The sequence below is a fragment of the Cannabis sativa genome, chromosome 8, assembly GCF_029168945.1.
Source record: "Cannabis sativa cultivar Pink pepper isolate KNU-18-1 chromosome 8, ASM2916894v1, whole genome shotgun sequence".
NCBI lineage: Eukaryota > Viridiplantae > Streptophyta > Magnoliopsida > Rosales > Cannabaceae > Cannabis > Cannabis sativa.
Window position 1 is genome coordinate 24902864 of NC_083608.1, and position 13495 is coordinate 24916358.

A 13495-nucleotide genomic window follows, 5' to 3' on the forward strand; every position below is an offset into this window, starting at 1 on the left:
TCAATTTGTTACATACGTTTGAACTAGCCTCTAGTCAGAGAATTAATTTCTCCAAGTCCTTAGTTTTCTACAGTTCAAATACTGAGGTTGTTATGAGAGATAACATATGTGATTTGCTGGGTATTTTTAAGGCAGATGAGAATGGTACCTATTTAGGCCTATCGAATACCATGGGTAGGAATAAAATGACCACCTTAGGCTTTTTAAAGGATAAGCTTCGTAAAAGGATCCAAGGTTAGGAGGGTCATTTACTCTCGAGAGCAAGTAAGGAGGTTCTATTGAAGATAGTTGCACAAGCTCTTCCTAACTATGCTATGAATGTTTTTTTGCAACCTGTGGATACTTGAAAAGAATTAGAGTGTCTTATGTCTAAATTCCGGTGGCAAACAGGTTCATCTCAAAAAAGAAACATTAATTAGGTGAGTTGGGAGCGTATGTGCAAGCACAAGTATGAAGGAGGGCTGCATTTTAGAAACTTGCGAGACTTTAACTTGGCTCTCTTGGGGAAACATGGGTGGCATCTCCTCACTCAAGAATCTTCTCTAGTGGGGCAGATTTATAAAGCTCGATACTATGCGCATGGATCCTTTCTTTCAGCAACACTTAGTGATAACCCAAACTTTATTTGGTGAAGCATTATGGAGGCACAACCACTTATTTTGAGTGGGATTCAGCGGAGTATCAGACCTAGGCATTCAATGAGCATTTTACACGACCCTTGGCTCGATTGTGTGAAAAATCCTTATGTCATTTCCTCTTACCCTGCATTAATTAGTAAACCAATAAGTTCTTTGTTTAATTTTGGATTCTCAAAGCTGGGATGAGGAACTGGTTAGAGATTTGCTCGAGGTTAGAGATCAAAAATTGATTTTTTCAATTCAATTGAGCAATTTTGTTGAGTTTGATTTCTGTTCTTGGAAGTTTGACAAACATGGTATCTACACTATTAAGAGTGCATACCAGCAACTTCGTGAATTAAAAGGGTGTTGCTCTGTGAATAATGCAGCATGTTTTTGGAGAAAGTTATTGAACTTAAAGATCCCACCTAAAGAGTAATTTTTTGTGGCGTGCAACATCTAATTCTCTTCCTACTTGTGCTCAACTTCAACATAGACATATATCAATTAATAGAACATGTCCAAGATGAAATAATTTTTCATGCATTGGTGGGTTGTTCTTACTCTCGGGCTTGCTAAAATCGTGTTGCAACTAACATAAGTTCTTGGAATGAGACTCGATTTTTCGACTGGTTGCTGGTTTTATTTAATAGGGATAAGGATGATGTGTTAGAAGAAGTTGCAATGATTAGTTGGGCTATTTTAAAGGCACAAAATGAGTTTAGTTGGCAAAGAAAAAAGACTTCCTTGCTGCAACTATTAATCATTCAGTAAGAACAATTCTTGATCAATTTAAGTTTGCTCAATTTAGAAAAGGTTTATCTTTTTCTTCATCTCTTGATGGAGGAAAGGAAACAACGTAATGGACTTCACTAGTTGTCGATGCGATCAAGGTTAATGTTGATGGGGCAATCTTTGAACAAGAGGAACGTTTTGGCATGGGTGTTGTAGCTCGTGACTTTTTTGGTGAAATTATTGAAGCTTTTATGACGAGTGTTGTTGGAAAAGTACAACCAGAGATTGCAAAAATTGTGGGCATCAAGGAGGCTTTGAGCTGGATTAAGAAATATTTGTGGCCTAGAGTTGTCCTTGAAATCGATGGTCTCTTGTATGTTCGAGCTATCTCTAGTTGTGCCACTTTTTCTTCTCAGTTTGGCTTGTTAGTTATTGATTATCGTGTGTTACTTTCTTCTAATAGTAATGTTACTTTACGTTTTGTTAAACAATCTGCAAACAAGGTAGCTCATTGTCTTACAAAAAGCTCTTATTTCTTTACTATAGAAGCTATTGTAATGGATGAAATTTCTAGTTAATTGAAATGCTGATTTTATTTAAAAAAAAAAAAACATTGTATAAAAATTATTAATTAAAATCTTATTGCATTTTAATTACTCAATTATCATAAAATAAATACATAATTTTTTTATATATGATTTGAAATTTATATATATAAAATGGAGAGATAAAATAGTGACTTGACTCTTTAAAATCACTGAATAACTTTATTTATTTTCTCCTTAACTCATTGCATAGTAATTAACTTATAATGACTGAGACATAAGGCGATTAACATAATGATTTTCTTCTATAGTAGTTTATAGGGCCGACCCTGAAACAAAGTGGGCCACAAGAAAAAAAAAATATTTTTGGGCCCTTATATTAGAAAAAATCTGGTATTTTTTAAAGTCAGTAAAAAAAATATATAATTTTAAAAGGGAAAATAATTGAGCCCCTGGGCTAAGTGGGCCCTAGGCACAGGCCTATTCCGCTTATGCCCAGGGCCGGGCCTGGTAAATAATTTATTGTTAGATTTATTTTATGTGGAAAGTAAGTCTAACAACAATGATAATGCTGACTACAAGCGCGATACAGTGATAACATTAATTTTGAATGTAATGATCACTATAAATGAAATATAGTGATTACAATTATTTTAAATATAGTAACAATAACAAATAACAAATAAGATAAGAATTTTGAAATCATATGATAGGGTTTCAATATATAGATTTATGAATTATTTTTTAAAATTTTTATTTTATATGAGAATTTTTTTAGCTAACATTTGATAATATCTTTATTTATTTTTATTTATAAAAATTGTTTATTGAATTTTTTTAAGTAAACAAATTTATAGAACAATTATTCTTATTATTTAAAACAATTATGTCAAAAATATTAAAATTTGAAAACAAAATAGCTTTTTTTTTTTAAAAAAAAAAAAAAAAAAAAAAAAAAAGCCACAACAAAATACTAAATAGCACAGGATTTTCTAGTTTTTTTTATAAATAAAAAAGTACAAAAAAATTCAATAATTAAAAAAAGGTAAATTGCGGCATAAATACCTAATATTTCTGATTTTTTACACTTAAATACCTAATGTTTATTTTTAGTGGCAAAAATATCTAATGTTATAATTCTCTTACACCGTTACTACCACTTCCGTTATTAACTCATAAACATAGACACGTGGAGGGCCCAAATGCATTACATTTATTTATTTTATTTTAAAATTTGATATTCTTAATATAAAAAATTAAATATTACTTGTTTTTTTAAAAAAAAAAAATAAGAGAGATACAATACTAAATTACCATAGCTGAATGAACCGGTGTAGTATATGGAACATGATAACTGAATTGAAGTGTCAATATCATGTGAAAATTGTTAATGAGAACACATTTTTTTATAAACAAGTAGCATTTAGGTTCTGATGTTAAGAATATTAAGTTTTAAAATAAAATAAAAATAAATGTAATGCATCTGAACCCTCTACGTGTCCATATTTATGAGTTAACGGAAGTGGTAGTAACGGTGTAAGAGAATTGTAACATTATATTTTTGCCACCAAAAATAAACAATAGGTATTTTTTTTTTCAAAGTGATTAAAATCACTCATGAATTTACGACGCCCACGTCCGCCACCGGCGCTAGAACCTCTTCGAACCAGGATAGCTCATCGTCTAACCGCAGAGCATGCTTTGCCAACCATGAGCCGCTAAAATCTTAGAGCAAGCCCCATGGGACAAAAGTGCCCCCGAAAATTTAGACAATAAAGCTATAACATCTTCAAACAACGCTCCTAACTCAATAAAATATTGAAGTTCCAACTGAAAAAAACATCAAAAAACAGCATAAATCTTTAATTAAAAAACTATTCAAACTGAAGAGAATCAACCAACCACCAAGACTAGGCAACTAGATCTCCTTATAAAATACTAGAACTAGCCAAAGGGTTTACCCTATGGCTAGTAACAACTAAATTATAGCATTCTACTTCATAACCTTCAAAGGATCCTTATTCCTTACTTTTACCTAGGGGTGTTCACTAAGTATCCGATCCAATCCAATCCACACGATCCAATCCAATCCAATCCGCAAAATGCGAATATCCGCACTTACGCGGATTGGATTGGATTGAAAAATTTAAAATTCGCACTTGTGCGGATTGGATGTTGTTTGACCTCAAAAAGTAACCGATCCAATCCAATCCGCACTTAATTATATATATTTTTAAAAAATTATAATGTATAATATATATTAATTTTCTAGTAATATTAAAAAAAACACACTCTTCTAATTTATTAATCTTTTTTAGTAATATATTGAGTTAGTGTATTTTATTTGTTTTATAATAAAAAACACTAGAAAAATTATTTTATTCATATAGACACATACACACAAATTTAAATATATATACTAACTTATTTATTTTAGTAATAAATACATATATATTTTAGTGTAAATTATATATTGATATATATGTATATGGGTTTGATTTATATATAAATGGATATGGAAATAGATTATTATTGGAAATTAAGAAACAATAATCTTTTTTTAATTTTTTTTTCTATGAAACATTAAGTATTTAAATATATAAAATCGGAAACATTAAGGTGGCGTTTGGTAATACTTTTTTAATTAGTTTTCTGTTTTTAAAAGTAAAAAGGTGAAAATATTTTTTTAAAAACATGTTCTATAAAACTGTTTTTACTTTTCAATTTTATAATTAGAAATCAAAATTTTAAAAACAAAAAAAAAATCACTTTCAATATTTTTTTAAACAGTTTTTTTTTTCTTAATCAATCTTTTGAATTACGACCAGACCCAGACTCAAATCCCCTATCCACGCCCTGGCGCTGAACCCGACTTTTAACTTGAACCCGAATCCAACCTCGGACCTAGAACCGACTTAAATAAAATCAAAAAATAAAAATAAAAATAAACTTTACAATCACAAATCTTTACGAGACGAAAAACAATAGCTGTGCTCTCTATACTATACCGCATATATGTAAACATCTCTTGAGAAATAAGGCACAAAGGAAATTTGAAAGCGTCCTACCGCCTTCAAAAACCCAAAATTGTACAGAAGAGGGAACACACCACAACCCCACCGCCTTCTATTTCTTCGACACCCAAATACGAGCCATGGAGGACGACGGCCCAATGAGGTTCATCAATCTTCTCCATCATTGGCGAGAGTTTCCAACCGACCAAGATGATTTTGTCTTTTCTTCTTCTTCTTCCCAAGATACTCTCTCTCAGTCCCTCTCTTCTTCCTCCGAAACCTACATGCTCGGTTTTGTCATCGCCAACATTGTTGGGATGAAGTACTACTCGGGCACTATTAATGGCCGAGAAATGGTTGGTCTCATTCGGGAACCCCTCAACCCTTACGATTCCAACGCCATTAGAGTTATCAACACGAGAATGGCTCAGGTCGGCCACATTGAGCGAGCTGTGGCAGCCGTACTGGCGCCTTTGATTGATTCCAACTCTATCGCTGTCGAAGGCATTGTCCCCAAAGGAAAAGCTGCCGCTAACAGGTACAAGATTCCTTGTCAAATTCATATTTTCGCTAAAGTTGAAGCCTTTCCCGCTTTGAAAGATGCAATATTGCGATCGGGGTTGCAGTTGATTTCGGATAACGACGTGTCTTTTACACTCTCTGAGGCTATGGTGGTTGAGGAGAAAAAGGGTAAGAAGGGGATGAAGAGTTTGGATAAGATTTTCAAGTTGGTGGATAAGAATTTGAGCAAGAAGGGGCAATTGCAAGTATTGGAGCCCCCAAAAGAAGCCATTAAATCAGAGCTTTTCTTGCACCAGAAGGAAGGGTTATGGTGGCTGGCCCAAAGAGAAAATTCCCGTGAATTGCCTCCTTTTTGGGAAGACAAAAATGGTTGTTATGTGAATGTGTTAACGAATTACGAAACCAATTCTCGACCGGAGCCTTTGCGAGGTGGGATTTTTGCAGACGATATGGGATTGGGTAAGACTCTAACTTTGCTCTCTTTGATAGCTTTTGATAAATATTCTAGTAGTGGCAGTGTTAGTAGTAGTCTTCCTTTGTCAATTGGAAATGAAGATAAGCTCGATGAAGTTGGCGAGGAGGGTCAGGAAGTTTCTGTTTTGGGCGGTAATAAAGGCAAGAGGGGAAGACCCAGCAAAAAAACTACAGGGTCGAAGAAGAAACAAAAAGTTGGGGACACCACCAGTTTGATATTTGACAAGTCTTCAGGTTGTAAACCAACGTTGATTGTATGCCCTCCTTCTGTTTTTTCAACATGGATCACACAGTTGGGAGACCACACCATGACCGGAAGTTTTAAGGTATATATGTATTATGGAGATAGGACTAATGATGCTGAAGAACTGAAGAAGTACGATATTGTTTTGACAACATATAGTACATTGGCTACTGAGCATTCTTGGCCTAAGTCTGCTGCTAAGCAAGTTAACTGGTGGAGGGTTATTTTGGACGAGGCTCACTTGATTAAGAACTCTAATGCTTTACAGAGTAAGGCTGTTTGTGACTTGAAGGCTAACCGGAGGTGGGTTGTCACCGGAACTCCTATTCAGAATGACTCGTATGATTTATTTTCTTTGATGGCATTTTTACGGTTTGAGCCATTTTCTGTCAAGAGTTACTGGCAAAGCTTAGTCCAGCGACCACTTGCTCAGGGAAACGAAAAGGGGCTCTCACGTCTGCAGGTATATAATCCATCTTCATATTATCTCACCCAGAGTTCAACATGTTTAATGTACACATACATGAAAGATACTTTTTCTAGGGCTGGACTGCTCTTCTCACACATATCACAAGTGAATATCACCATAATTTTTCGTGATGTTTCATGAAATTATGAATTGGAGACAATAAGATGCATACTTAAAGTTAAGTCTGTTTGGTTGATTTTTAAGCTGTATTGTCTTTTTAGGACCAGGTTGAATGTTAACCCTTTTAGCACGTGCCTGTGTAAGGACTTTTATTTTTGGTTATGACTTTGGGAAGGTTGCATTGTTGACTGGTTGAAGTACTAAATAGAGAAACATAATTGATCCCTAGTATTTATTTTGTGAGACTTGAGAAATGGAATAAAACAAAACATTAGCCTTTATAAATGTTTTTGAATTCAAGTTGTTTCTAAATAACTTTAAATGGTTTCAGGTTTTAATGGCAACCATTTCCTTGAGAAGAACAAAAGACAATGGACTAATAGGATTGCCAACAAAAACGGTAGAGATTTGTTATCTTGAACTTTCTACAGAAGAACGTGAAGTGTATGATCAGATGGAAAAAGTAGCAAAGAATGTTTTACAAGGTTATATTGATGCTGGTGGTCCCATGTGCAACTATACTACTGTACTGAGTAATATTCTACGACTTCGCCAAATCTGTACTGATCTAGCCTTGTGTCCTTCAAATATTAAATCCTTGACTCCTTCTAATAATATTGAAGGTATTGTATGCCCATTTCTTAATTTTCTTTTTGTTAGTTATGCAGCTTTACATCTTCACCAGATTCCACTAACTTCTGTACTGTACTGTATTGTATTAATATATTGTATATTTATATATTTTATTTGGTGTGCCTGTATCATTTCTGTTTTCATGTTTGCTTGTTAAGAGTTTTTATGCTACATTCATTGTGTGGTGTTAAAGAATTTCGCAGCTTGTGGATTGTTTTAATCCCTAACTATTTTTAATGCATTTCTTTTTTCTACTTTACATAATAATAATCTGTACAAAGAGAAAAGAGTTCTTACTGCCTTACATGATGACTATTATCATGTCTGTCATGCTAGAGAAAAAAAACTAAATCACATGCTATGTCCTACATTTAGCCAATTTATCATGTCTGTGAATTGATGCATAAAATCAGTTTCCACATTTCAGTCAGTGTTGTATTGCCAGATTGGGCAATGTATCACTGCCATTGTTTGTTTGGGATGTGTCATTATTTGTCTTTCCCTAGAGGCAATTAAGATGTCCTATGGAACATTTTCACTTATCTTTGCACTGCTTTGGAACCTCAACTCTTACAAAATAGTTGAATGGAAACAAGAAACAGAAGCTTTTTTGTATTGGTGTAGATGCATCCACAGCAAAATTAATCTCTGCTGTTAGTCTATACTGCTTTCTGTATACTTTTGAAAACATTGAAAGTCACTTGATTGTACTATCATTGTCTAGAAAAAGTAGGAAAGGTCTACATTAGTTCATAGTTCTACCATGAGAGATGGTTTGACTAACGGTTTTCTCTCATGAGGTCTAGGTACCTAGCAACTTAAGTTTAGGGCTCTGCCTACAAAACTAAATGTTAATGTTAACTCTAACCGAATGAAATTTCAATTATCAAATGATTTCATGCAAGTTTCTTTGCTGTGATTGTTCACATGCTCCTACTATTACAAACTAACAGCAGTTGTTTCTGAGCAGATGCATCCAACAACCCAGAGCTGCTTCAAAAGATTGTCGAGGTACTGCAAGACGGCGAAGATTTTGACTGTCCGATTTGCATTACACCCCCAACTGATATGGTGATTACGCGTTGTGGCCATATCTTTTGCCATGCTTGTATTTTGAAAACTCTAAAGCACACCAAGTCTTCTTGCCCTCTTTGTCGACGTCCTACAACTACTTCTGACCTGTTTTCTGCTCCACCAACTTCTTCGGATGCTGATAATGATTCATCCTCCTCAAGGCCATTCATGTCTTCAAAAGTGTCTGCTCTTCTGAAACTTCTTGTGGCATCAAGAGATCAAAACTCAGCAACAAAGTCAGTAGTATTTTCACAATTCAGGAAGATGTTAATCTTACTTGAAAAGCCACTAGAAGAAGCTGGTTTCAAGACTTTGCGATTAGACGGTTCTATGAATGCAAAGAGAAGGGCTAAAGTTATTGAAGAATTTGGAAGCTCAAAAGATGGACCAACAATCTTGCTTGCAAGTCTAAAGGCTTCAGGAACTGGTATAAACCTTACAGCTGCTTCTAGAGTTTACTTCTTGGAGCCATGGTGGAACCCAGCAGTTGAAGATCAGGCCATGGACCGAGTCCATAGAATTGGACAAACAGAGGATGTGAAGATTGTGAGGTTAATTTCTCGAAACAGCATCGAAGAAAGAATTCTGGAATTACAAGAACGTAAGAGGAGACTTGCAAAAGAAGCTTTTGGAAGACAGGGATCAAAGGATAGAAGAGAAATTGGGATCAATGATCTTCGCACCCTAGTGTCTCTTGAGCCCAAAGTATGATGAGTATGCTCACATAGACATGTACATTTGTTTTCTGTATAGGATAGGAACAAATGTCAAATCTCTCTATAATGCATTTTTACATTTTTCATTGCTTTTCTTAGAGGACTCGTAGAATTTTTAAAATATTTGAAGAACCAAAGACATAATACATAGGTACATTCAATAGTCAAACTTTTTATTTAAATTTTTTTTATAAAATTAATACTTATGTTTTACGTTTTTAAAATATTATTTATTACTTTAAATATATTTTATTAAAAGTGTATTTGGTAATATTTTTTTAATCAATTTTTTAATTAGAAAAATAAAAATATTTTTTATAAAACTTTTTTTACTTTTTAATTTTTATTTAAGAATCAAAATTTTAAGTTTTAAAAATTTTGAAAACAAAAAAAAAAGTTACTTTTAAAATTTTTTTTAACAATTTTTGGATTTTGACCCCAATTTGGACCTTGACACTCGGACTTGAACGCTGATCATGCCCCAGACATAGATCCTGGATCCAAATCCTGGCCTGGACCCCAGACCTTGACTTGGACCCTGACCCTGGCCCCGAACCCGATCTCTTACCCTGGACACAGACCTCGACCACGACCCTAGACCTGGATCCTCGATCTCAAACCCAGACCTTGGCCCCGAACATCGGCTCTAGCCCTGACCCCGGCTAAGGCCTCAGACTCCGGACCCGATCGGACTTCAGACTCAACTTAAATAAAATCAAAAAATAAAAATAAAAATAAAATTTACAGAACACACTTTTGTTTTCTGTTTTAAAAATGAAAAACAAAAGTAGTTATAGAACACATTTTTATTTTGCTATATTGGCAGCTAAACCACCTGAACTTTACGTTTTGTAACACCTACTGAACCCCCATTCTGTTTTGCTCTGTACCCCTCGGTCTAAAAATCACAGTTAAGTGTCACGGTGGACTGTCCACGTGTACACACTTGTATACGTGGCACGTTGTTAGTGGTCCACATAATATTAATTTCTAAAATATTAAAATTAAAAAAATCTTATTCTATTTTCTTTTTTTTCTTTTTCTATTTTCTTTTTTTTCTTTTTTCGTCTTTTTCTTTTTTTTTTTCTTTTTTTTTTTGTTTTGCTTTTTTTCTTCTCTCGACAAAACCAGTGCCCTTCTTCACCCACACCTTCTTCTTCTCTAAACCTACAACTTCTTCTTCCTTCTTCTACTTCTCTAAACCCACACATTCTAAACCCACATGGAATGGACCACCTCCGTCCTCTTTAGCCCACACAGATCCTCCATTTGCACCGCTATCAGGAGCTCGCCGAAGATGAGGACCGAACGGACCACCTCAATCGGTCCTCTTTAGCCCACACGGACCCCAGAAATGGATTACCATGCATCGAAACCCCAACCCGTGTTCCCCCTTCACCATTTTGCCGCTATTCTCAGCTTCAATCTGGCCAAATCCGAGCCTCTTTGAGCCAAGTGAGTTGCAATTTCGTGTTTCCCTTCTCAAGAACTTTCAGATCTCGTGGTTCTCTCCCTCATACAACGCCATCAACCGGAAATTTTTTTTGAGCTCCATTTCTCTTTCCTTCTCTTCCCCTTGGTGTGATTCCTCATGAAACTCTTATTTGTTGTTTTGGTTTTGGTTTCCTAAAAAAATTAAGATCTTTGATTTTTAGTGGTGGTGGTATGGTGGTTGTAGTGGTGGTGATAATAATAGTAGGTAGTGTGGTGGTATGGGTGGTGATAATAATAGTTTGTAGTTTAGATGAAGAAGAAAGGGAAAAAAAAAGAGAGAGAAAAATAAAATAAAATAAAATATTTTTTATATATAATTTTTTTTTTTTAATTTTTATAACTTTTAAATTAAATTTCATAATATTTTAGAAATTAATATTACATGGACCACTAAAAACATGCCATGTGTACAAGTGTGTACACGTGGACAGTCTACTATGGCACGTAACTGTGATTTTTGGACGGAGGGATACAGAGCAAAACGAAATGGGGGTTCCGTAAGTTTTGCCGTCAAAAATTAAATTTATGTGGTTAAATGTTACAAAACATAAAGTTCGAGTGGTTTAGCCGCTAATATTCCTTTTGTTTTTCACAAACAAAATTTTAAAAACAAAAATGTTACTCATTTTTGTGATTAAAAAATTTAAAAACAAATGTGTTACCAAACGTCACTAAGTGTTTTAGAGTTTAACTGATGAGTTCATATTTGTCTTATAAATATGATCAATTTATGTATTAATATTCTTAAATTGATTCTTTAAATTATTGATTAGTGTGATTTTAATTATTTTGAATATTTAAAGACTAATCATGCATTTAGAGTCATTTGGAGGGATGTTAGCATATTTTGGTGGAAAATAGTGGAAGTGAGCGAGCTCGATTTTACAAGGCGGAACTTAATTACAAATTTTGGCAATCCTAGAAGTAGAATTGGACTTGGATCTCACCATGAAAGTTTTAGATCTCATTCTTAACTTTCCGGAACATCTTGAATTTTCCAATTCCGAGTTGTATTGAAGAAGTTATGGCAAAAATACTAACCAATAGTGTCGTACTTATCTTTTTTTTTAAAAAAATATATATATAAATTTATATATATATATATATATATATATATATATCCTAACTCTAAGGAGATTCATCTATCTTTCCAAGCAATATAAATAGAACATTTTTAGGCTACGAATTTCAGAATCCTAGAGCTACCAAATTGAGATAGAAACTTAGAGAGAGAACAAGGAAGAGACGGAGATTGCGGCTTCGAAGTGTTCTTCATCATAGTTCTTTCTTTTTTCTTAAACTCTTACTATTTATTATGATTATCGTTATAATATCTAGTTTTGAGTAGTTTTCTTTTAGTTAAGGGTTATTTTAAAACCCGAGACATGCATTCTTAATTTCATTATTGAATGTTAATTTCTAGTTTCTATTATATCAAATTGTTTCTTTTCTTCTATGCTCAAAGTCATGGTTATTGTTTTATCTTGTTTATATGGCCACTAAATTGGGTTTTACTTTAATCGACTGTCATCTTATGATTATTATTCACCTAATAGTCTAGGAGTCTAAGTGTTTGTGATAAATTATGATTTCTAATATTTTCTAAGGTATTTTTAATTGTGATGAAGAATAGGACCTAGGTTAAATGAATTATATGCTTCATTAATTTATTGTCTGGATTAGTCTATCTCCATAAATCTTAAAGCTTTATCTAAGTTAAATAAATTGCATGTTTCGTGAATTTACTGCTTAGATAAAAGAGTTAATTATTGAGTGCTTCGCCTTGATTACATGTAATATGAAGATTGTGATAATTGACTGCTTCAACATTCTCTACGGGATTAATAGTTTGATTGGAAATTGAATTACATTCATTAATAGGAATTAGGAATGATCGTTGAGGATGGCGAATAACCTTTAACTAGTTTTTCATATCATAATCTCAATTTAATTTGTTTTTTTTTATGCTATTTTACTCTAAACCTCAAAACTCCATTTTCTAACTTTTGTCACTAATTTTTGAATAATTAAATAAACATAGTCCTCGTGGGATCGACCCTGACTTACAATTATTCTAAAATAATTAGAGGTATTAGAAATATATATTAATAAATTTTTTATGGCTTACGACACACATCAAAGTTTTGGTACCATTGTCGGGGACTATTGTTTTATTTTATTATTTATATTTAATTTTTGCTTTACTAACTTTTTCTTCTAGTTATGGTTTTAATTTTCAGATATTCCTTTAGAAATATGGCGATATACAATCAACAATACTGTGATCCACATTATATCTCGTCACAAGTGTATCAATATGATCCCTACTATGATACTTACACATACAATCAAGGGAGATTATTCTAGCACTTCGTACAGTAGGATCAATCAATATGTTCAACCAACTTCTTACTATTCTCCTGTAGCACCACAAGATCAAGATCATTCTTTTACTGATCTGCTCAACACTTTGGTTGCTTCTACTACTCAGATGGAACATAATAATGCATAGTTTCTATAATCTACTCATGTTGTAACATATAGTGAAAAGCCAACTACTGTTGAGTTAATTGAAATGTCAGCAACTAATACCTTGCAATTTCAACAAAGTTGTCATGAAACTATGCAGAGCCTTCAACAATCTCCGCAAACGTTAGAGAATCTTGCAGAGTCAATGGAAACATCTATGAGTGAGTATGAAATTCAATGTTCAAACACTATGCCTTCACAAGTAGAGAGTAGTCAAATAGAGAATGTCAGTGGCATCACTATCCAAAGTAGTACACAACTTGAATTACCACCAATCCAAGAAGTTAATGATTTGATTCCAACTAAAAG

At 33.5% G+C, this 13495-nt stretch overlaps 1 protein-coding gene across 2 annotated transcripts; it reads left to right on the forward strand.

Annotated features, from left to right (window-relative positions):
- Positions 1 to 4856: 4856 nt before the first annotated feature.
- Positions 4857 to 9359, forward strand: LOC115700612 (putative SWI/SNF-related matrix-associated actin-dependent regulator of chromatin subfamily A member 3-like 1). Of its 2 annotated transcripts, XM_061102635.1 has the most exons (4): positions 5309 to 5449; positions 5538 to 6614; positions 7072 to 7363; positions 8344 to 9359. In XM_061102635.1, exons 2-4 carry the CDS (start codon positions 5580 to 5582, stop codon positions 9156 to 9158), a joined length of 2142 nt encoding a protein of 713 aa, XP_060958618.1. In that variant the 5' UTR covers positions 5309 to 5449; positions 5538 to 5579; the 3' UTR covers positions 9159 to 9359. The 2 variants fall into 2 exon arrangements, with proteins under 2 accessions (XP_030484078.2, XP_060958618.1); XM_030628218.2 differs by having other exon boundaries at positions 4857 to 6614.
- Positions 9360 to 13495: the final 4136 nt, after the last annotated feature.